This window comes from Nycticebus coucang, chromosome 10, assembly GCF_027406575.1.
Source record: "Nycticebus coucang isolate mNycCou1 chromosome 10, mNycCou1.pri, whole genome shotgun sequence".
NCBI classification, from domain to species: Eukaryota; Metazoa; Chordata; class Mammalia; order Primates; family Lorisidae; genus Nycticebus; species Nycticebus coucang.
In genome coordinates this window covers 103,772,639-103,798,137 of record NC_069789.1, presented here as the reverse complement: position 1 = coordinate 103,798,137, position 25,499 = coordinate 103,772,639, and the positions used below count along the sequence as shown (strand labels likewise).

Here is a 25,499-nt window from a genome sequence, read left to right as displayed (position 1 = left end):
AATTAATGAGAGACGTAACACAATCAACAAAAACAGATACTTTTGGAAAAGTCCATTTTCATCTGCCTTTGTAATATAACAGGTGGTTTTGTTTTGCAGCAAACATATTTTTAGGGATGTCAAGTTTTTACTAATGTTAAAATGAACTGTTATTTTCTTCTATTTTTTATCTTTTTATTTTTTTATTATTAAATCATAGCTGTGTACATTAATGTAATCATGGGGCACCATACACTGTAGACCGTTTGACACATTTTCATCACACTGGTTAACATAGCCTTCCTGGCATTTTCTTACTGACTTAAGACATGTATATTCTACATTTACTAAGTTTTACATGTACCTTTGTAAGATGCACCGCAGGTGTAATCCCACCAATCAACCTCCGTCTGCCTATCATCCCCCTCCCTCCCCTCCCTCTCCCCCATATTCTTAGGTTATAACTGGGTTATAGCTTTCATGTGAAAGCCATAAATTAGTTTCATAGTAGGGCTGAGTACATTGGATACTTTATCTTCCATTCTTGAGATACTTTACTGAAAAGAATATATTCCAGCTCCATCCATGTAAACATGAAAGAGGTAAAGTCTACATCTTTCTTTAAGGCTGCATAATATTCCATGGTGTACATATACCACAATTTATTAATCCATTCGTGGATCGATGGGCACTTGGGCTTTTTCCATGACTTAATAATTGTGAATTGGGTTGCAATAAATATTCTGGTACAAATATCTTTATTATAATGTGATTTGTGGTCTTCTGAGTATATGCCTAGTAGAGGAATTACAGGATTGAATGGCAGATCTATTTTTAGATCTCTAAGTGTTCTCCAAACATCTTTCCAAAAGGAATGTATTAATTTGCATTCCCACCAGCAGTGTAGAAGTGTACCCTTTTCTCCACATCCACGCCAACATCTCTGGTCTTGGGATTTTGTGATATGGGCTAATCTTACTGGAGTTAGATGATATCTCAAAGTAGTTTTGATTTGCATTTCTCTGATGATTAAAGATGATGAGCATTTTTTTTATGTGTCTGTATGCTGTGCGCCTGTCTTCTTCAGAGAAGTTTCTCTTCAAATCCCTTGCCCAGCCTGTGATGGGATCACTTGTTCTTTTCTTGCTTATATGTTTGAGTTCTCTGTGGATTCTGGTTATTAAACCTTTGTTGGAGACATAACCTGCAAATATCTTCTCCCATTCTGAGGGCTGTTTGGTTGCTTTACTTACTGTGTTCTTGGCTGTGCAGAAGCTTTTTAGTTTGATCAGGTCCCAGTAGTGTATTTTTGAAGCTGCTTCAATTGCCTGGAGGGTCCTCCTGATAAAATACTCACCCAGACCAATTTCTTCAAGGGTTTTCCCTGCACTCTCTTATTGATCTTCATTAACTGGAGTTAATGAGTCCAAGGCTGGAATGCACTGAAGCAGAGCACAACCCTCTCCAAGAACAATGCCTTCTTCAACAGAACATAGGCATCCTGGAATTCACATTTCTGACCTTTTGATGTGTTAATAAAGTATGGAGAAATATACCCTCGATCAAACTTCATGCCTTCAATAATTTCTAATTCATCATTCAGTGTTTTTCCATCCTTTACTGTGACGACACCTTTTCTTCCAACCTTTCTCATTGCATCAGAAATGATGCTGCCAATTTCTTCGTTTCCATTTGCAGAAATCGTAGCAACCTGAGCAATTTCTTCAGGAGTTGTCACAGGTTTAGACTGCTTCTTCAGTTCAGCAATGACAGCATCTACAGCTAACATCACACCTCTCCTGATTTCCACTGGATTAGCACCTTTGCTAATCTCTTCAAAGCCTTCCTTGGCAATGGACAGTGCCAACACAGTGTACCATCCCCAGCCTCTTCATTTGTGTTACTGGCAACATCTTGAACAAGTTTAGTGCCAATATTTTTATATTTATCCTTTAAGTCAATTGACTTTGCAACAGTCACACCATCTTTTGTTACTTTGGGACTTCCCAACTCTGTTCAATAATCACTGTTCTTCCCATTGGCCCCATTGTAACAGCTACAGCATCGGCTAAAAGGTCTACACCTTGAAGCATTAAGGCTCGGGCATCTGCACCAAATTTTACATCTTTGGCATAAGCCCGAGTGAGATGGGGAGCCAGTGCCCTGGACACTGGTCTTATCTGGTGAAGAACTGTGGGTAATCGAAGCACTTCTGCAGGGCGGTGGCAGGGCGTGCATGCAGCGTGGCAGGTTGTTGGCGGCGAGTGAGAGCTTTTCTTCTATTTTATACTAGAGCCGGAGCCAAGGAGTTCACAGATGACAAGGATAAATTACAATGCTGATATCAATAAAGCAACTGAATTACATGTATATGCTGCAAATTCAAAAGCCTTCAGATATACTCACCAATATTACATACTTAACAGATAAATATTTGCCCTTGTGCTCCCCACCCACTGTTGTAGGCTGCCCCAAAGAGCTTTTCTGGACATCTAAAAGTATCTGTGTAATTGCCTGCTTTTGCATACATCAGAAAAGGTAGAGAAAGCAAAAGATTTAATGCTGAGACTCTAAGTAAATTCTCAGCAATGAGGACAAGCCATTCGCTATGTAGGAAGGAGGGAGAGAGACAGGTGGGAAAGGTAAATGTTCCATGGTCCATGTTCAAGAGAGTTGTTCAGAAGGACACCAGGATTTCAGGCCAGATAAATGCCTGGCCAGCAAAATATCCTGTCCTTAGATACTTGCAGGTGGGAACTATAAAGATATATCCTTCCAATCCTAAAGGCTTTATCAAATATTTATTTGGGCGCAGCAAACACTGAGCACCAAAAAAGAAAGCAGAATCACACATACGTTCTTTCCCTGTAATGCTCCTCGTTCACAAGAGACAATGATCAGAATACATTTAAAAACATTTAAAATCAAATTAATATCCACTAAGAATATAAATTTCATTAACATCTAAAATGCATTCAACATTAAGTCCTAACAGTGTGGCCATGTGATCAGAACATTAAGGAGACCACCCTCTAGGAATTTTCAATCCAAGACAGTAATGATGGTGTTTCAAAAAAGGAAACAGTCCAAATAAATTAAATTAACTAAAAAGACGGGCAAAGTCAAGCAGTGGAAAGTAAGTTAGACTAAATTCAAAAGTCTTGCATTCTGGATCATCTCAACAGATGCAAAAGGAACAAATAGATGCAAAAAATCGAACACCGCTTTATAATAAAAACACTCAAGAAACTAGGAATGTTAGAAGATTTCTTCTTCTATTTAATGAAGATCATATATAAAAAACCCAAAGCTAAAAAAAAAAAATAAATAAAAAAAAAATAAAAAACCCAAAGCTGACATCACACTTAAATGGTGAAAAATTGAATGCTTTCCTTCTAAGATCAGGAATAAAATAAGGATGACCACTCTCACCCCTTCTATTTAACACTGTACTAGAGGTTGTAGCCAGGAAAGTTAAACAAGAAACAAAGGCCAACCAGATTAGTAAGGAGGAAGAAAAACTTATTTCTATTTACATCATGACATGATTTTGCATATAGAAAACCTAAGGAATCCATACCAAAAAAACCTTTTGGACCTAATAAACAAGTTCAGAAAGGTAGCAAGCTACAAGATCAATATACAGAAATCAATTTCTATACATTGTCAGTGAAAAATGTGAATGAAACTAAGAAAAGAATTCCATTTATGAAAGCAATAGGGAATAAAATACCTAGGAATAAATTTGACGAAATAAGTAGAAGACTTGTACAATGAAAAACTAAAAACCATAGTTTTTTTTTTTTGGAGACAGAGTCTTAGTCTTTTTTTTTTTGAGACAGAGTCTTAGTCTTTTTTTTTTTTTTGTAGAGACAAGAGTCTCACTTTATGGCCGTCGGTAGGGTGCTGTGGCCTCACACAGCTCACAGCAACCTCCAACTCCTGGGCTTAGGCGATTCTCTTGCCTCAGCCTCCCGAGTAAGGCGCCCGCCACAACGCCCAGATATTTTTTTGGTTGCAGTTTGGCCAGGGCCGGGTTTGAACCCGCTACCCTCGGTATATGGGGCTGGCGCCTTACCGACTGAGCCACAGGCGCCGCCCTTTTTTTTTTTTTGAGACTAGGAAGAGTGCTGTGTCATTAGAGCTCACAGTAATCTCAAACTCCTGGGCTCAAGCAATTCTCTTGCCTCAGCCTTCCAAGTAGCGGGGACTCCAAAAGCCTACCACAATGTCCAGCTTTTTTTTAGAGACAGAGTCTCACTTTATCACCCTTGGTAGAGTGCTGCGGCATCACAGCTCACAGCAACCTCCAACTCCTGGGCTTAGGCAATTCTCTTGCCTCAGCCTTCCGAGCTATTTTTTTCTTTTGTTTGCAGTTTGGCCTGGCCAGGTTTGAACCCACCACCCTTGGTATATGGGGCTGGCACCCTACCCGCTGAGCCACAGGTGTTGCCCGCCCTGCTATTTTTTGAGACGAGGTCTAGCTCTAGCTCAGGCTGGTCTCGAACTCTTGAGCTCAGGTGATCCACCCGCTTTAGCCTCCCAGAGTGCTGAGATAACAGGTGTGAGCCACTGCGTAAAACTCATCACTGAAAGAAAGTAAAGATCCAAGTAAATCGAAAGACATTCATGTTTGTGGTTTAGAAGGTTTAATAACATTGAGATGGTAATACTTCACAAATTGATCTACAGATTCAATGCCACCCCTAACAAAATCCCTGCTGGCTTTTTTCATAGAAATTGTCAAGCTGATCCTAAAATTCATATGTAAACATAAGTGACCCAGAATAGCTAAAGAATCTTGAGAAAAACTCAAAGTTGGAGAACTCACATTTCCTGATTTCAAAACCCACTACAGGCTCAGGGCCCGTAGCACAACAGTTACAGCACCAGCCACATGCACTGAGGCTGGTAGGTTCGAACCTAGCCTGGGCCAGCTAAACAACAATGACAACTGCAACAATAAAAAAAATAGCCAGGCATTGTGGCGGCTGCCTGGAGTCCCAGCTACTTGGGAGGCTGAGGCAAGAGAATCGCTTAAGCCCAAGAGAGTTTGAGGTTGCTTTGAGCTGTGACACCACAGCTCTCTACCAAGGGCGACATAGTGAGACTGTCTAAAAAAAAAAAAAAAAAAGAAATGTAATGGTGGAACCACTTCGGAAAACAGTTTCATAGTTCCTCAAAATGCTAAACAGAGAGCTATCCTATGATCCAGTAATTCCCTTCTTAGATATATACCAAAGAGAAATGAAAACATATGTCCACACCAAACTTACACATGAATGTTCATAGCAGCACTGTCCATAATAGCCAAAAAATAGAGACAACAAATGTCCACAAACTGATAATGGATAAGCAAAAGGTGATATAACCACATAATATAACATTAACTGGTAATAAAATAATTAAGTACTGATACATGCTACAACACTTTGAACCTTAAAAATGGACTAAGTGAAAGAAGGCAGACACTAAAGGCCACACTTCGTAGGATTCCATTTACATGAAATGCCCCAAACAGACAAATCCATAGAGACAGAAAGTAGACTAATGCTTGCCTGGGGCTATGAGGAGGAGGGAAAGGGACATGACCTCTAATGAGCCCAAGAGGTTTCTTTTTAGGGTGAGAAAAAGATCTGGAATTAGGCAGTGGTGATGACTGTACAACCTTAAGGGTGAATCTTAAGGCATATGAATCATATCTCAATAAAGCTGTTACAAGAATGTATGTAAAAATATTCAAAGTATAAAATTGCTAAGTGTTGCACACATTCAAGGGATTATTATGCTACAAAATAAATGGCTGTGAATCATGAAGCCATGAAGGTTAGATGAAGTAGCAATTAAATCAGCCAATTCACTAATCCTCAGAATACCTGTCTGCAGGTATGGGAGGAGCCCAGCTTGCCATGTATTTTACATGTTAATATACTACTGTATTTACCTCCTGATTTTAGGGTACATATTTATAATAATCACCTTTTCATCTTTGACCAATATAGACATATTAAAGATAAAATGCATTAGGGAAGGAAACAAAACCCCACAGACACCTATCTTATTCTGTAGTTTATGAAGTTTGCATCTGTGCCAGAGTCAGAATACGAATTTTTAACTCAGAAATTATGCCTATCATCTCTTGCCTAAATTACTACAATAGCTGAATAATTCTTTCTTCTTCTTTTTTTTTTTTTTTTTTTTTGGTTTTTTGGCCAGGGCTGGGTTTGAACTCGCCACCTCCGGCATATGGGACTGGCGCCCTATTCCTTGAGCCACGGGCGCCACCCATAATTCTTTCTTCTTTACTCTTGAACCCCTCATCTATTCTTAATACCAGAGAAAACCTTTGAAAGTGTGTTAGATACGTCAGTCCTCCGGCATCCTTAGTGACTATTCCTTTTCTTTTCTTTTTTGAGCACATATAAGGATATTAATGACAAGCAAGTTTCTGATAAAAATATCTGACTCATGTACAACTCGCACTTACAAATGGAGGCTTTTACAGGTAATAAGTAAACTCCAACTTACATACAAATTCAGCTGAAGAACAAAGCTATAGAGCCTATCTTGTTTGTAGCCTGGGGACTACCTGAGTCTGCTTATCAATATGAAATCCCCATAACCTCTAACACAGTGTAGCATATCCACTTTGGACTGATGAACATTCCTTGCTGAAATCAATTATTGGCAAATGACTTGAAACTAAGACCAGACCCCTTGGCCCCACCCAACTGATAGGACACAAGTACTCCAGGTATGGGCTGAGGTGCCTTCACTCTGCCCTTCAAGGGAAGCACAGTATTGCCTTAGGTTCTTGAGTCTTTTTCAGGTGACTAGCCAACAAGCCTTTACATTCCCTAAAGGCAGGGACTTGTTTCCATCACCTCAAAGCATATGCAATAAATGAGCACACAAAACACAGGGCAGGGGTTGACGCTGACTGAGATGACAGTAGATGAAATGAGATGGGACACAAGTCTGGCAGTGAAAAAAGACTTCATGTTCCTGTAGGATTCGTGCTGCCAGCTACTTACCTCATCCTTCCCTCCTCGCCATCCGTCCCTGACTTCCTGTACCTGCTGGTTCCTAGACTCTGGGTTGGTAATCTTTCTGCCCTAGACAATTTATTTTCTTCTCTGTAGCTTGCATATATAAGGCTCAACATGAGACTAACGGTGACAGACTAGGCAGCCACACAGATGAGTGGGCTCCCCTATTAATTACTAGCAGGAAGAAAAGGCACTCCAGTTATAGAATGAAAGCTAAGTTGCATCAGAATGGGTCAAGTCCAAAACCTGCAAAGAGCTTTCAAAATAGTGTGTCCTAGGGGAATCCAGGCACAAGGAAAGACAGAAGGAAGGGAAACTAAGTCACCTGAGGAGAGATGTCTCCTTTATCATCCCCCAGCTCTTCTCCACAAGTATATGGCGAGGATAAAATGAAAGAGTAGACGGAAAGCACTAAGAAGAATAAGAGACCTGTAAATGCTCCACTACTGCAAGGATTATTATATTAAGTGGATTCTTATCCTCTGCCTGGTTTATATCCTAGTCTTATAACAGCACCTAACTCACTAAGCACTTGATTATCAAGACAGGAAATAAAACAGACTTTTAGCGAAGAGCCCCAGATGACATAAGCACAAGTATGGAGGTAGTGGCAGGTCATTAGCAGAGGCAAATGCACAACTATGGTCACCTTCAAAGTAGTCCGCTGGGGAAGGCATGAACCATGCCTACTCCAGCCTTCAAAGACTTTTTCTAGGATGAGTTCACAAATGTAACTGTCAGTCCTCGTACGATGACAGCTCTGATGGTAATTACTTTGAAGGGTGGACTAGGTGCTGGCGTCAGTGCATAGCTTCCCTAAGGGAGTACTTTAAAAGTGACCATAGTGACATTCAGCAATGAGATACATAGCACTTTGTCTAGGATAGTTCATGAATTGTTTGGCCCTCATATAACAGAATGGCTAATAAATCACTTTTCGAAGTCAGTAAAGTGCTAGATGAATGTTAACTGTTATTACTGGTTTCTCCCCACCTATCCCTGCCTCAGTCTCTATGTCTGAATGCAGCAACATGTGAAAGAACAGAGGGTTATAGAGCTCAGGTTTCTCCAAAGTGCAGGAGTCGACCCATTTTAAAGATTAGTTTGAATATCTGCAAGAACTTTTAACCCAGAAAGAACCATTTAAACACTAGCTGATTAAATCATTGGAAACCGCACTTGGAGATGAAGACTATAATAGAGTCCACCTGTAGATACTATGGGAGTATTTATAGAAAACAGAAGCACAAGAAATAATAGATGTCATACAAAAATCAAAAGGGACATTACATAGTGAGAAATACAGGAAAAAGAAGAAACCCATATCACTACACATAGTAAATAGTTTTGGGCTGGTATTCGAAGGAGAAGCACAAAAATTCACCATAAAGGAGTTAAATAATTGTGGCAAAGTCAATCTTCCAAAAGTAACCACATGAATATTTCCCATCTATGACACTCTTACAGAGCCTCCCCACTCCCCAGCGAGCGGTGGAGCCTGTGTCCTCTGTGCTGACCCTGGCAGGCCTTCGTGACTTCCTCATGTAACAGACTCCTGAGTCTGGCACACCACCCTGCAAATGTTTTGGGATGCTTGCTCTAGGACCCTTGAGTCACCTTTTAAGAAGTCAGCTACTCCAAGGTCACCATGTAGAAAGATAATCTGTAGATTCATTCCAGAAAAAAGGGAGAGGGGGCGGGAAGAAGAGCAATCTCTGAGGAGCTCCAGCTGTTTCAAGGCCCAGCTGTTTTGTCCCAATGCCGGTAAGAATGAAGAAGCTTTGAAGCCCAGATTTGCCCCTCTATGACCACAACCTCGACTGAAAACAATTCTTGGTTCAGCCCAATCAGCCCCTAGAACTGTGAATAAAATAAATGGTATTATGTTAAACCTCTATTTAGGCAGTTTGTCATGGATACCTTCAACAATAATGATCTGTGCAAAGGTACCAAGATCAGGACAGGTAGGTTGTATCCAGAGATGGGGACTTGTCTCGTCTAACAGGAGACTGTAACATAGGTAATGATATAATAATAATAGTTGACATTTAATGAATTCTTAACTACATCAGGTATCTTGCCAAGTACTTCACATGCATTATTTTTATTTACTCTTTGGAGGAATCCTATAAAAGAAATAATATTTTTCTCATTTTCCAAAGGGAAAAACAGGCTTAGAGGGATTAAGCAACAGGAAACTAGACTGATTTGACACAAAAGTCACATTCATGAGCAGCACCTGTGGCTCAGTGAGTAGGGCCCCAGCCCCATACACGGAAGGTAGTGGTTTCAAACTTGGCCCCAGCCAAACTGCAACAACAAAAAAATTAGCTGGGTGTTGTGGTGGGCGCCTGTAGTCCCAGCTACTTGGGAGGCTGAGGCAAGAGAATTGCCTAAGCCCAAGAGCTGGAGGTTGCTGTGACTCCACCGCATTCTACTGAGGGCTACAACGTGAGACTCTGGCTCTTAAAAAAAAAAAAAAAGGTCACATTCATTAACTAAACTGTACTGCAACACAGTGGTGAGCAAAGCCTTAAAAGAGTGACCAAGTTACCAGATTTAATATCAGAGTTGAATGGATCTCAGAGATCAAATCCAACTCTCCCACTTTACAACTGATAAAATTAAGTCTAAGAGAGGATAAGTGACTTAACTTAAAATTGTGTCTATTCTTCAACAATAAAAATACAAATAACCCAAATATAAAAAAGAGCCAAGAATTTGTATTGACACTTCTCCAAAGACGCAAACAGCCAATAAGCACAATAAGCCATAGAAAGATGCTCAGTATCTTTGGTCACTGAGGAAATACTAATTACACCACCATGAAATACCACTTCACACCCACAAAGTTGATATAATCAAAAACAAAGACAATGGGGCAGTTCCTGTGGCTCAGTGAATAGGGCACTGGCCCCATATACTGGAGGTGGCCGGTTCAAACCCAACCCTGGCCAAAAACTGCAAAAAAAACAAAGACGACAATGTGCATTGACCCTCACAGATGCTGGTGGGAATGGAAAATGATGCAGGCACTCTGGAAAACAATTTGGCAATTCCTCAAAATGCTAAACAAGAGTTTTGATCAGCAATTCCTATCCTAGGTATATATCTAAGAGAAATGAAAACATATGTTCACACAAAAACTTGTACACAAGTGTGGAAACAACGTAACATCAGTCCATGAACTGATAAACAGATCAAGAAAAGGTAGTACATCCACAAAATGGAATATTATTTAACCATAACAAAGAAATACTGATACATGCTATGATAGTTATTTAAATCTTAAAAATAACATGCTTGGGCAGCGCCTGTGGCTCAAAGGAGTAGGGCGCCAGCCCCATATACTGGAGGTTGCAGGTTCAAACCCGGCCCTGGCTAAAAACTGCAATTAAAAAAAAAAAAAGACGTGTCTCCAGGAATGAACTAAAGCAGAAGTACAGCTATTAGCCCTAGGTTAGGCTTAGCTAACAGAACCAGGATTTCTTCCAGGTTTCTGGTTGTTTACTCAAATGATCTTACAGCCGGAAGTGGTATTTAGGAAACTCTCTGGCATAGGAATTGCCAAGCCTTGTCCTGTACCTGCCCTTATCTCCTGACCCACATCTTCAGCTCAGACTCAGGGCCACTGGTCTGGAGAACCCAGAAATGGTGAGAAACAATAACTCACAGAGCAAAAGAAAAATAGGAGAAAAGGAAGACAGTGAGGTCAGGGGACTCTTGGAAATCCCAGTTGTGGGTCCCTGAACCTAATTTCCAGGGAAGTAGTAAAGGTCCTGGAATAAAACCCCAGAACAGAGTTCGATCGGTAGCAGGAGTGGAGAGCGGACCCCAGAGAGCCCTGACCAGCCCCACCGCCGCAGCCGGCCTAGTTACCATCACACATCGGAGGAGCCGCAGCTGCCGCAGCTGGCCCCAGTCACCATCACTGCAACCATGAGCAGCGAGGCAGAGACCCAGCAGCTGCCCGCCGCCCCAGCCCTTAGCGCTGTTGACACCAAGCCCCGCACTATAGGCAGTGGCACAGGGAGCCGTGGCCCGAGTGGCCTCACATCACCGCACTGCCGGCGGGGACAAGAAGGTCATCGCAACGAAGGTTTTGGGAACAGTAAAATGGTGCAATGTGAGAAACGGATATGGTTTCATCAACAGGAACGACACCAAGGAAGATGTATTTGTACACCAGACTGCCATAAAAAAGAATAACCCCAGGAAGTACCTTCGCAGTTAGGAGATGGAGAGACTGTGGAGTTTGATGTTGTTGAAGGAGAAAAGGGTGCGGAGGCAGCAAATGTTACAGGCCCTGGTGGAATTCCAGTTCAAGGCAGTAAATACGCAGCAGACCGTAACCATTATAGGCGCTATCCACGTCGCAGGGGTCCTCCACGCAATTACCAGCAGATTACCAGAATAGCGAGAGTGGGGAAAAGAACGAGGGATCGGAGAGTGCTCCTGAAGGCCAGGCCCAGGGATGGACAGCGCTCCTGAAGGCCAGGCCCAACAACGCCGGCCCTACGGCAGGCGAAGGTTCCCACCTTACTACACGCAGAGACCCTATGGGCGTCAACCACAGTATTCCAACCCTCCTGTGCAGGGAGAAGTGATGGAGGGTGCCGACAAACCAGGGAGCAGGAGAACAAGGTAGACCAGTAAGACAGAATATGTATGGGGTTATAGACCACGATTTTGCAGGGGCCCTCCTCGCCAAAGTCAGCCCAGAGAGGACGGCAATGAAGAGGATAAAGAGAATCAAGGAGATGAGACCCAAGGTCAGCAGCCGCCTCACGTCGGTACCGTAGCAACTTCAATTACCCACGCAGACGCCCAGAAAACCCTAAACCACAAGATGGCAAAGAGACAAAAGCAGCCGATCCACCAGCTGAGAATTGGTCCGCTCCCGAGGCTGAGCAGGGTGGGGCTGAGTAAATGCCGGCTTACCATCTCTACCATCATCCAATTTAGTCATCCAACAAGAAACAAATATGAAATTCCAGCAATTAGAAAGGAGCAAAAGATCGGAGGTGAAGACCTTAAGTGCTTGCTTTTTGCCCATGGACCAGATAACTAGAAGTATCTGCATTATCTATGCAGCATGGGGTTTTTATTATTTTTACCGAAAGAAGTCTTTTTTGGTAATAACAAACGTGTTTTTTTAAAAAAGCCTGGTTTTTCTCAGTAACGCCTTTAAAGGTTTTAAATTGTTTCATATCTGGTCAGGTTAAGATTTTTAAGAACTTCATTTTTAATTTGTAATAAAAGTTTACAACTTGATTTTTTCAAAAAAGTCAACAAGGGCAGCGCCTGTGGCTCAATTGGTAAGGCGCCGGCCCCATATACCGAGGGTGGTGGGTTCAAACCCAGCCCCGGCTGAACTGCAACCAAAAAATAGCTGGGCGTTGTGGCGGGCGCCTATAGTCCCCGCTACTCCGGAGGCTGAGGCAAGAGAATCGCTTAAGCCCAGGAGTTGGAGGTTGCTGTGAGCTGTGTGATGCCATGGCACTCTACCGAGGGCCATAAAGTGAGACTCTGTCTCTACAAAAAAAAAAAAAAAAAAAAAGTCAACAAACTGCAAGTACCTGTTAATAAAGGTCTTAAATAATGAAAACAAACAAACAAAAAAAACCCCTAGAACAGCCTTGGATCCTTACTCCCACCCCTGACACAGAGAAGCCATCAGTGGTGGTGTGGGCTGCGGCAAGAACAACCCACCAGACCACTCTGTGGAGTGTGTTCTAAAGATTAAACACTTTCAACGCATTTAATGCAGGACCACATTTTATGAATTGGAACAAAACTCCAGGAGGAATCAGTGACATTCCAAGGATCCTGCCCACGGGAAAATTCAGAACCTGTGATCAATGTGGGAAGCCATTTTAGGAAATTTATTCTCTCACTTAATCCAAAACTGAGTTACTGAAATTATATATATTTGATTTTGACACTTACTATAAGCTTTGACACTTCTCTAACATTTACTTTCTGACTTTTTTGGGCTTTAATTTTGAAATTACCAAAAATCCTATAAACCCATCATATCTTTAAAGAGCTCTAGTAAATAGGATTTCTTTGCACCTAGGCCAGAAGTGGACAGAAAGGGCTAAGCAAGGTTTTCAGACAAGGAGCCTAGAAATTCTGCTTTATTTAGCTTACCTAGTTCAATTCAATTTATTTAATCAATATTTATGGAACATCTACTGTGTGGCAGATACTAGGTGCAGTGTTGAGCTTACAAATCCTAGACCCAGGGTATTCACAATCAACTGAAGAAATTAATTCAAAGTGGAATTACTGATAAGCTTTGAATAGATCATCAACAACAAAAGTTCTGTTACAAGAACACAGGGAGAGCTAATTAAGTGCACAGATGTAATAAGGCAGTGGGTGGCTCTCAAAGTACAGAATACTGGTGTCAGCATCACCTGGGAACCCATTATAAAACAAAGTTCTGAGGCCCCAACTTCAACCCAAACTTACTGAGTGAGAAATTTGGGGGCAAGGCCCAGTGATTTGTATTTTAATAAACTCTCTAGCTCATTCTGATATATACTAAAGATTGATAACCTTTGAGCTAGGTTTCTAAAAATAAAGACCTATTGACAGGAACCAGGAGCTATAGTTTTTTCTCCTTTTTGACCAAACTTCATAAAAGAATTGACTAGATAGTCTATCACCATTTCCTCATCTCCTTTTTACTTTGATCCAGTTCAAACTGGTTCCTGCCCTTACCACTGCCCAGAAATCACTCATCAAGGCCACGAACAGCCTTCTAGTTACTAATTCCAGACATGTTCTGTTCTTTTTGTCCTTGACCCCTTGGGAGCATCTGATACTGCTGAGCACCCCTCCCTTCCTTTCTGAGATCCCACACTGCTTGGCTCCCGTTTCCCTGCCAGTCTCTCCTATGGGCTTCTTTTCCTTTGCCTCCCCTTTAAATGTGCTGCTTCTCAGGGTTCTATCCAAGGCCCTCTTCTCTCTGTGCACCCTGCCCCCGGATAATCTTAGGTATCCTCCTGACCTCCAGACCTCTCTCCAGCTACCTGCTGAACACCTTCCCTGGCTCTCCCACTGGCACCTCAAACTCAGTATGTTCAAAAGTGACGCTGACCCATTCCCCTTCCCTCCTTATCATACTCTTCTTCTAGCATTCATTTTTTTGTTAGTACTACCCAGGAGCCCAAGCCAAGAATAACTAAATAATGGTGTCATCCCTGCCCCACACTCTCCTCCCATGAAGTCAACCCCGGAATCTCAGATCCTTCGTTCTTCTCCACCCAACCAGAGGCCATGCTCAACTCTTGTCCAGATTACCACAATGGTTTTCCAAACCATCTTCCTACTCTCTGCTCTTTCATTCTTTTAATCTAATGTCCATGCTGTATCTGACATGATCTTGATTTTATAAAAACATACATCTGATCATGTCATCCTCCACTTAAAATCTCACAAGGGTCTTCCGTTGACCTCAGGATAAAGTCCAACACTGCTAACTCAGACAGGTCCTCAGGCCGTGGGGCTCCTACCTATTTTCCTTTTCTCCAATTTCATTTACTTAGTTATTCTACGGTCAGATCTCTACAGATCATAGCTGCATTCAATTCCCACAACACCATGCCTTTTCTTCCCATGAGGCTCTGCATGCACTGCTCCCTCTGCAGACTGTCCCTCTCTCCAGCCTGGCTCTCACTTTTTGGCCTTGATTTCACGGTTCTTTCCTCCAGGAAACCTTCTTAGTGTCTCTGCCAGTGCTTCAGCTTTCATCATGTAAGGTGAGGTTCTATCACATAATGTCTTCTCAAGGCCTCTGGCCATGATACCACAAGCTCCCCGAGGGCGGGGTGTTAACACCAACCCCAGTGCCTACCATCACAGCATGTGAAGATTCGTTGAATGAATTAAGCTTCTTATTTGAGGCATAGCATGAATGTCCCTAAACCTGAAACCCTATTCCTGTGAAGACACTGAAACCCTAGTGGTTTTTTCCTCTCCCTGGGCTCTGAGAAGAGGGTCTGTGGTTCTAGCCTCATACAAGGTCTCATTCACACAGCTATTTACTACACTCTCTCCAGCCACCTCCCCACAGAACAACAGTGGCCTTTCTCTGCTGCAGCAGTCTCTTGGGGGGAAGCTTCTGAGGGCCCTGCTCTGGGAAATGAATGGGGCCAGCCTGGGGCGGGCAGGACAATAGCAGGGTAGGCCTTATGCCCGTCAGACCCCAGCAGCCCGGAAACCAAACCGCCAGTGGGGAAATCCCAGAACTCTGAGAAGCTGAAGGCAAGCAACCCCAACAAGGCTGCTCTGTCCCTAGGAGAAAGACCAAGTGCCCAAGACCTAGTACCCAGTAAGAACAAAGGGAATTATTGGTCTCAGTTCCTGGCAGAAGTGTTTAGAGTTGCTTTCCTGAAATCTCGTGGCAAGGCATGGAGGGAATCAACAACGTCAAGAATGAGTTACACGGGCGGCACCTGTGGCTCAGGGAGTAGGGTGTCGGTCCCATATGCCGGAGGTGGCGGGTTCAAACCCAGGCCCGGCCAAAAGAAAAAAAAACAAAAAGAATGAGTTACAGTTCAAGTTGGGAAAAAGCAGGTAAGGAGCATACCTCATAAGAAGAAAACTAAACTGAACACTGGGAGACAATGCAGAAAAGTGAAGAGACACTGCTCTTGAACCCTGGGAAATAAGATTACACACAGGAGCACCAACGTTTATTTACAGTAGTCTACCAAGACATGCTAAGTATTCTGCTAGGACTTCTACACAAATTATGTTATACAAATAAAAGATAATAGCGTCAAAGGGCTGTATGTGTGTGCAAAAGGAATGCTGAATAACATAAGTGTACAGGGTTTGATGGCACTAATGAAAAAAGGCTTCCTTGAAGGAAATAAAAGTAATGAGGTTAGAGGGAGACAGAGAACACTGACATAAAGGCATGGAAAGAGTGACATCAGCCCAGAAACAGGCTGGTCTACCTGAAGTAGGGTGGCAGGGAACAGTAATAAGACCCACAATTAGTGAGATGTGGGCTAACTTAAAGAAAGATGTCATGAATCTTGAGCTGGGACGCTTGGGCTAAAAGAAAAGACATTGCGGGTTGCAGCGAAGAAGGATTTGTCTTAGAATGTGCTCTTAGGCACCTGATTTTTAACTACCGTGTTCAGTATGTCCCTACAGCCATGCCTGTCAGTCCTTGAAAATCAGCATAAGACTGAGGGTAACTCAAATGCGGGCCTTCCCGCAGTAGCTGAGGAGAGATCAGGCCAAAGTGGGGTTCTTGCCGAACCAAATGCCTCAATAATACCACACATTTGGTGCTACAGATCTCCAAAGTGATTTTGCATAATCATCCTTATCACACAGCTGGTTGGTCCCAGAACTGGGGATCACAATAATGATCTTCCCACTTAAAGTCCTACCTTCTCTCTACTATGCCACTAGAATAGTTTCTCACAGATGGACCTCTGGCCAGGGAGTGCAGTCTGCTACGTGGAAGGGGTATGACTGACTAATTAGCACCCATAAAACAGATGCTCATCTCTTCAAATCATGACCGATCTTCAGGGATGTCCCAGAACTGAATCTCCTTCCTACTTTTTAAAGGGCTGCACTAAAGAACTCTGAAACTATAAGGTAAAAATTGCCTAACCTCAGGGTCTCAGGAAAATAAGTACTGCTAAGTATGCTATAATCAGTGAATTGCTGGTGCCAATGGGAGACAAAACAACTTTTTTTTTTTTTGAGACAGAGCCTCAAGCTGTAGCCCTGGGTAGAGTGCTATGGCATCACAGCTCACAGCAACCTCCAACGCCTGGGCTCAAGCGATTCTCTTGCCTCTGTCTTCCAAGTAGCTGGGACTACAGGCATCCACCACAACGCCCGGCTATTTTTTGGTTGCAGCCGTCAATGTTGATTGGCAGGCCCAGGCTGGATTCAAACCCACCAGCTCAGGTGTATGTGGCTGGTGCCTTAGCTGCTTGAGCCACAGGCGCTGAGCCGGACAAAACGACTTTTAATGCAGTCGTTTTGTCTCCCATTGGCACCTATTCTATCACTAGCACTGCCCTTCTCCTAGCCAACCAGTTTCAAAAACTGGAATAAAACTGGATTTTGCCTTAAAATACCTTGCTGATTTCTCCTTCCAAAATGTCTTTTAAGTCCTGCCCCTCCTCTCTGTTCCCTCCATACCCACTGATTCAATAGAAACTCATTATCTTTTGGGAAGATTGTACAAAAACTCCTAGCCTTCCTGGCTACAAGCTCTCGCCCAATGAACATACTAGTATCAGAATTACCTGTTTGAACATTATTTTTATCACTATATAATATGTAAACCTTCACTGGCTCCCTTTTTCCCATCACATAAAATCTGAATACCTTTACCCTTCCCTCATCTTATCAACCTCACCTCTCTCTGCTCTATAAAGACGAACAATCTTAAACTTTCAATCATGCTTGGTTTCACCCCAGAACCTTTGCTTGTGTTGCTCCTCTTGTCTGAAATGGCCTCCTCTCTTTTCTGTACCTGAATAATTTCTATCTACTCCTCCCTGGCTATTCTCATTAGCACCAACCTTGCATTCTTCTGTAAAGGTACCTTTTGGTACACATAAAGATTCAGCAATTATGTACTATCTTTTCATTGGTTTGTGTTACTTCATTAATAACATTTCCCCACAAGAATGTAAGCTCCACATTCTTGTACATTGATCTACCAGAACACCAAGAACTGAGCTGAGCATGGAGCCATCTGATAAATATTTGCAGCCCAACCAATTAACTGCCCAGTGCCACAGATTATAGGTCATCATGTGAAGGACTGCTTGATTAATTCTCTATGTGACCTGAACCCAGGCCATGACTGGTGGTCATGGATCTCATCAGACCATTTTGTAGTAGCTATTCCCACATGCTGGAGAGAACAGAGAAAAAGGGCTGGAAACTAAAACTCTGAAATTATTTCACTCTAACTTTTCAAAGCCCCTTTCTCACACATTCATGTCTTAGTCTGCTAGTCTTTAAATGAGAAGGAAAATCTTAAAAAGATGTTAATAAAGATGAGAGAGGGACACTACTGACTATGCTACGCTGAAATCAGGATAAAAAGACTATAAAGTCATTTTAAGTTGTAGCAAAGTTTAGTATTGCAAAGCATTTGTAACTGTTGAACCCATGGAACCACCTTCCACAGGTATCAGAAGGTGGTACAGACACTCATCCTGTCTTTATTATAAGAAACACTGAGATCCTTCTGTGATTTTTCCAGAACTTCTGTGATATTCCCCTCAAATCTACCCAATTTAGTACCCCCAATCTGTACTTCTAGACCTTACAAACACCTTCCAATCCTATTCCAATTCTGTAAGGAACCCCAGGATTCCCAGTTTCCCCCCAAATTTATATATCCATGTACTTTTACCTTCTCTCCCAAGAGCTTCCAAGGCAGCTCTTGTTCCCTGGTCTTTTCAAACTTTCATTTTCACTAGTTTCCAGGAGGCCAGATAATGATTCCTAAAAATCAGTTCTCGTCACTAAAAGTACACAGGCATTCTGTTTTCAGAAGCTCAAAGAATGTAATAGCTAAAAAGGAACCAAATCTTAGAGGCTGGCTAGCCTAATTTGCTCATTCTTCCAAATAACTGAGGTCCAGAGCAGGTAAGCACCTTTCCAAGGTCGTTCCCCTACTTAGTAGCACAGTGGCCCCAACTTGCAGGTTTATTACCTCAGATGCTGGTGCTATTCCTTCAGAACTCTAAACCCCATTTCACAGGAGATCTAACACAACTTTTTATGAAGTCATGAATTTTCTTTTCTTTTTCTTCTTTCTTTTTTTTTTTTTTTTTTTTTGAGATCAGAATCAGCAACTTCAGTCCCGCTTACCAGGGGCAAAGGAGTGGTTCTGAATGCCACTGACAGGTCTAGGCTTGGGTCTTTTCCCAATGTAGTGATTGAGAAAAGAAGGAAGAACACACAGTCCACACAGAAGAGTTAAATCTTTGAATTAAGTTTTAACAATAATAAAGCAATAAAATGGATTTTTAAAGGCAATGTCACTATAAAGAAATGAAGGAGATTCAATCACTACAGATGAAAATAACTCCTCTTATGCGTCATAGAACTTCATAGTTAACAAAGCTCTTTCCCACCCATCAGAGCATCATCTATCAGAGCAGTAAGAAACAGTATCAAACTCTGGAATTTCTAAACTCTATTCTGCAGAGGTTGTGAGCCTCCAGAACTCCTTTGACTTTTTATTAATGTGGGGACTAGTTATATGCCCTTTACAAAATCATTGGTACTTCTGATGAACTCATTGTTTTCATTTAATTTTTCTTATTTTTTGTCTGTTCTCCTAAATGGGTGGACAGAGGCTCTGGGTGGCAGAAACTTTGTGTGTGAACTATAAACTCCTAAACCACCTGGCTGTCTCAAAAACATTTGCCACGGGAAATGTGCTTTTTTACCCTATGAAAAAAAGCTAAATAAATTTATTAATCAAACCTTCTTTCAGTAAGGTTTGTGAGTATCTTAAGCTAAGCTTAGGCTGCTCCTGCTCATAATGGTGATTAATTGCCAAATGTTTCAAGTGCAAATCCATTGCCATGTCTCATCTCATACCCCTAGATGGGAATAAGGGTACATTTTACATTTTGGAGAAGACTCAACAGTTCAGGGGATTTACTATTTGTAACTTTGGATCCCTGGTACCATTCTGGGATGCCAGCCTTCTAAACTAGACAGAAGCTCAGCTAAATGTTTGGAGAAGCCAAAGTGGGACGAGATCTCTGAACATTTGCCCGGTCTGGATTCATTTTGAATTAGGAAAGTCATATGCTTCTAAGACAAGTAATGGGCAGAGATCACAAAACAAATCCTTTCCATCCCTGTCACTGAAAAACATCTAAGTGAGCCAAGGTAGATGAAGTTTCTCCCATTCATCAAAACTCCTGGGAAGGAGATTAAACAACCTTCCTCTTCTCACATTCTTCTAGTATGATCACCCAACCCAGACCACTGGGTTCCTAACCAGTGTCCTTCTTCCTAACCTGTGTACTACTGCAACAATAAGCCCTGTTCATTCTGCTTAAATTCTTCAAAATGATGGAAAGATCTCTCAGTCGTCTTTAATTTGTTTTGGGCTCCTTAGCTCAGAAACTAGTGCATGAAGCTAATTTAAATCCACAAGTTTACCATATAAAATTTAGACAGAGTTTTACAGTTTAGAAAGCAATTTGAAATATATTATCTCATTTGATTTGCTCCTTTCAACAGCCCTGTGAAAGAGATGTAATAAACATTATAATCCTCAAATGACACACTATGCAAAAATATTTGTGAACTGGAAAGTACTTTCCAGAAATGAGCTAGTACTGCTTTACACACAAGGAAGCCAGAGGAGACATGTGACCAGCCCAAGGTCACACAGTTAAGGGGAAAGCCAGGGCTCAAACCAAGAACTTGTAGCTTAAAACTGAGTACTTTGGTCTTCATATGAATTAACTTTGCATAGAGAAAAGCTGTTTAATGGATACAAACTCCTAACCCACCTGGCTGTCTCAAAAACATTTGCCATGGGAAACTAGGCAAATGGATACAGATGGCTTAGCAAAACTCAGAACCACTCTTACAAAAATAACTCAGTATCATTACTGGCCGGGGCTGAGTTTGAACTGGCCACCTGTGGTATATGGGGCCGGCGCCTACTCCTTTGAGCCACAGACACCGCCCCTATTTGTAATATCAAACACATTTTTAGAGACTCTTGAAAAAAATATATAATAATGGGCAATAAGTTGTCTCTGGACAAAAACTGAAACAGACATCAACAGCTACATTTAGTCCATCTTTGAATAACAACTAATCAACACTAAAAGATAAAGATTAGTTGCAAATACCTTATTCTTTCTATGGATCCAGGAGTCAGTCCCCGAAGGGAGCTACAGGGAGGAAAAGACTGCCCAATAAATATTCCAAAGTTTCCTTTACTCTTAGCTACAATCTCTCTCCATCTATCCCTCTAGCAGGTTGCTTATCTTGTAGAAACTACACATTACCCAGGAAATCTTCTCTAACTGACCTCATTATTTACTACATTTAAACTAACACATGGATGTTGAAACACTCTGAAATGGAGGAATTTATACTTGTTGATTATGTTCACTCCAACATTCATCACCACGTATCTCTTGAGTACTTACTACACACAAGGCACTAAACTGGGCACACAGAGAACACAGAAAACCAAGCACAGTCTGCTTTCACACTGCTGTCTAGTGTCGTTTTTGTGTGGTCTTCAGGAGTCCTGTATGTTTCCTAGTCCCTCAACTAGACTGAATGCTCTCTGTGACCAAGAACTGCATATTTTAATTTTCTAAAACGTTCTCATAGCATCTTATAGTAGGCTTTCTACATACCAAACTGATAAACTAAAAAAGAATCCTTTACTCCATAACCAGCATTTTATTCCACTCAATCCTTCCGGTATGGTTTAAGACTACAGATTATTTAAAATCCATGGGATCTTGAGCCTTGATGTGAAAAGATTCAATATGCCTAAAGCAAAGGGGCCAAGATCCAATGTAGCTAGCTAGGGATACTAGACAGGAACCTGGGTCCTCGCGCTGACCTTCTTAGTGGGGAAGAGAATCAGGAGGAATGGAGGTGAGGAATGCTCTCTCCCCTTTGTTATCCCTCAGGAGAAAACAGTGTTTTAACTACAGAACTTACAGCTGTGAGGCCCAGAGATTGTTAAACAGAGAAGTGCAAGAAAACACCCTGGCCGCTGAAGAGCATCTTACTCTACTGCTAAGGAGAGAGGATAAAATGGTGCCTCACACATTCTACAGGATCAGTATACAAACCTAGCTAGACATCGTGGGGCAATGAAAACAGCCATGGATTCAGAATCAGAGACCTGTGTTTAAGTCCAGGTTCTGCCAATAGTCAGGCAAGACTGCACTGGGAACCTCAGTTTCCCCCTCTGTAAAATGGGAATAACCTCTGATTTGTCTACCTCATAAAAATACTGAGATTCAAATGAGATATATGCTATAAAAGCACTTAGGAAACCATAATGTGTACACAAATCCTGAAACTTGGATTCGTGGACTCCCAGAAGAGCATCTTCTATCAATCCAGGAACCCTCACTGCCTCCTTGCATCCCACAATCTTCTCACATCCCTGAAATCACAGAAATCATTCACCATACAAATTTTTAAAAGGCAAGTATACTAATTCCTGAATTCCAAGAGGAAGAAAAGGGAAGAAGAGCAGCCATGTAAATCATTTAACCTCATCTTGACATGCCTCAGTTCCCCCTTTCCCAGGGTAACATGACAGAGGCCGACAGAGGGGCTGGGGGTGGGAAGCAGCCATGGTCCTTTGTAGTCGTCTGCCTCCTCTTCCCACTGCCCAGTCAGTTCCCTGTCTAGGCATTGCTCGACTAAATCAGCAAGATTCGGAGGCAACACGGAGATTAGCGTTTGGGAGAGATTATATGCATTTTAGGCCACATTCCACAGCCAAAAACAAATTATGATTAGCATGGGCAACCAAAGGTTGATAGAGCAGCCCAACTACTCTCCCAGACATTCTCCCCTCTCTCTCCAATACTGTTCCAGGCACTTCGTGTGCTGTTCATTTCCCAGTGCCTGTCTCTCTAGTCAGGATGTATGCAGAGCCCACAAAACACACCCTCTCAAGATCCTCAAGGAGGGAAGGGTTGAGGAGGGGTGGGCAAAGGAAGGAAAAGTTGTCCAATCCTTTGGAAGAAAGAAAGCCACTCTGTAACATTACCAGTGATACAGGGAAGGCTAGGCACTGTGGGGAAAGGGGTGTCATGTGCTCAGACTCGGGACCAGAGCCTCTCCCCACCCAGGTCTGAGAGCCCAAAACAACTCCTTCCAGCTCTGGGAAGAAGAAGGCCTATTTTGCAGAATCAAGCTTATTAAAATGGCTAGGAAGATTTAACCTAGAGTATCAGCTGCTTGGCAGGTCTCAATTAAACTCTAAAGCTTGGAGGGGAGGAAATTCTGATGTATGCATTTTGGGGTCATTTCAGCCACTGGTGAAAATTCAGACCTGTATGGGTGCAAAGTATTTCTGTCCCACCACTCAGGCCAAGAACATCCTCTTCATACTAGAAATGGGACCCACCCCATCACCAAGCCCCACCATTCCACAGCAACCAGCCTGGTGGTGCCCCACACTCCTGCTGGGGCCCTTCCCCCAGAGTTCCAACACCTAAAGCCAGTCCCTGTCCTCCCTGGGGGTTCACATGACCAGGCTTGTGCCTGCCTCCCTCCCACCCCAAAGCTGGCAAGTTGGGAGGACCCAAATGCAGCCTCTAGCATGGCAAAAGTCAAAGCCAGTAGAAGCATTTGCCCCTCCTTCCCTCACTGTTTATTGCTTTTATTAAAAAGACCCCCGAATCAAGCTCTAGGTTTTGAACATGGACACACAGAGAAAACATAAACAGACACAACAACCTTCCCTAGAGACCACTGCTCCCAAACCATCAATTCCCACAGCCCATGCAGACCCTTATTTTGCAATCTTTTATCAAAATGTAACCACCACCCCCACCCCCCAGTCTTTCCTTTAGTAAGTGTTGAAAAACCAAATTATAGCAAACCTACCTGTCTATATTCTGGGGTAACCTTACACTCATGGTTTCTCAGTGTCTCCAATGTTCCAGAATCCTGTAGCTTTGGTGTCTTGGTCAGAATCGAAGCACTTGCAATTTTTAAGGAAGATGAGAGGAGGGCCTCCCAACTTGAAGACTGAATCCTTTCTGCTGCAGTTCTCAGGACCCTGGTAACTGCCGCTCCATTCTACTTCTACCAGTTAACATGGTCTCTTTTCTTAGCCCCCTTTCCCCTCCCTCCTCTAAAAAAAAAAAAAAAACTGAAAGGAAAGGAAGAAAAACTATGACCTTTTTAGAAACCAAAAACCCAACCACAAATCTCTTCAAGGTTAGCAGTATGGGCTACAAAATGAACCACAGAAAGAATGTGCCTTCAAAATATCACTCTTAACTTCAAAATACAGATAAAAAACATCCTTTAAATCCAGTTTTCCCAGCTGTTCTTCTGTTGGCAAGAGAGCCTCTAGCTTCAAAAAAGAAAAAATAATTTTCTGGTCTCTAATGCTTAAAATGACAACAGCAGATATATTTGAAAGAAGGAAAAATATATGAATAAATCCTAAATGGCACTTGTAAAAAAAAAAAATCTACCTGATTTGCACAGTAAAAAACAAATAAATAAAACCATACAACAGTATGTACACAAGAGCACTCCTTCCAAATCTAGTGCAACCCTGGGAACCAAAATTTATGGATTTCTTTAAAACACAAAAAGCTTTTACATTAAAGGTTTTGATCAGCCAATTGGACCAAAAGGAAAAAAAAAAACCCACCTGAAATGCAAGGCTTTTTACCTTTAAAATGGTAGCAAGAATCACAAACCAGAGAAAATCTCTGAAAATATTCTCTCCTTTTTTCTTTTTTTTCCTTTAAACTTGCCGGTTCCTTCACCTACCCCAGCCTGATTCTCAAACCCAGCCTATTTTGGCCTTTTTCTGAAAGACAATTTCCTGAGTTAGTTCTGCTGTTTGGCTTCTCCTCATCCAGGCTCCGAAAATTTCTCTGGCCTCAGCTTCCATGAAGCGGAGGTTTCGCTTCCTCCTGTTACCCCTTCTCTCGCCCTCTCCCTCTTTCCCTCTCGCCCGACCAGAAAAACTGCTCCCTTATTATTCGTTTGGATTATAATCGTGGATTTGAGTTCGCGGTGGGATTTTCTTCCGCACCAGCCTCCAGGAAAATCCGCCCTCCTGGCTCCCCTCGGCCTCTTTTCCTCCTCGGCCCCTCGCCTCCTCCCGCAGGCAGGAGCCCACCGCGCCCCGCGCTGGGCGCCCGGCCCGGCCTCTGCTCCCGGCCCCGCTGGCCACTCGCCCCACGCCCGGCTGCCGCGCTCCGGCCTTCGCGGCCGTTCGGACCCCGGCCGGGCGCAGACAGGGAAGGCTGCAGCGGCGGCGGCGGCACGAGCGGGCGTCCGACTCCCGGCTTTGCGGCCGCGCTTGCCTCCTTCCGGCCCCTTCCCCCTCGGCTCGCCGCTCGCTGGGGCGCAGGCCCGGCCGGCCGCCCCCCGCCCCCTCCCCGAGCCTTTCTCCTTCCCTCGCTCCGCGGGGCGGGGCCGCAGGCTCCTCCTCCTCCCGCGCCTCCCGCCGGCCTCTCCTCTCACGCCGGGCGGCCGGGGCGCCGCGACGCCAACACCTCCTCTCCGCGGGTCTCGCGACCGCCGCGCTCGCCCCCGGCCCGCCTGGCCCGGGCCGGGCCTCCCTGCGCGCCCAGCCTTCTGCGGCATCTCGCCGTCGCTCCTCGTCTGGTCCCCGCCGGGGCCCTCGGTCGCCGGCCCGACCCCTCCGCGCGGCCTAGCTGGCTCCGGGCTCATCCAGATCTCCGCCTCCGCCCG

General features: G+C 43.2%; 1 protein-coding gene and 2 pseudogenes across 10 annotated transcripts in view; 1 reads left to right on the top strand and 2 right to left on the bottom strand.

The window, feature by feature from the left end:
- ARHGEF11 (Rho guanine nucleotide exchange factor 11) overlaps positions 1–25,191 on the bottom strand; it is a 122,104-nt gene extending 96,913 nt beyond the window's left edge. For 3 of the 10 annotated variants that reach the window (XM_053604209.1, XM_053604206.1, XM_053604203.1), the window contains exon 1: positions 23,664–25,190. Coding sequence is in view for 2 of the 10 variants with exons in the window: in XM_053604208.1 (XP_053460183.1) it covers positions 23,664–23,695 (32 nt within the window). In the remaining 8 variants the exon portion in view is untranslated. Of the gene's footprint in view, positions 1–23,663 lie in introns of all 10 variants that reach the window. The other 7 variants (XM_053604207.1, XM_053604211.1, XM_053604208.1 and 4 more) reach the window with 5 other exon arrangements.
- On the bottom strand, positions 428–10,957 carry LOC128595617 (60 kDa heat shock protein, mitochondrial-like; annotated as a pseudogene).
- Positions 10,953–12,039, top strand: LOC128595521 (Y-box-binding protein 1-like; annotated as a pseudogene).
- Positions 25,192–25,499: the final 308 nt, after the last annotated feature.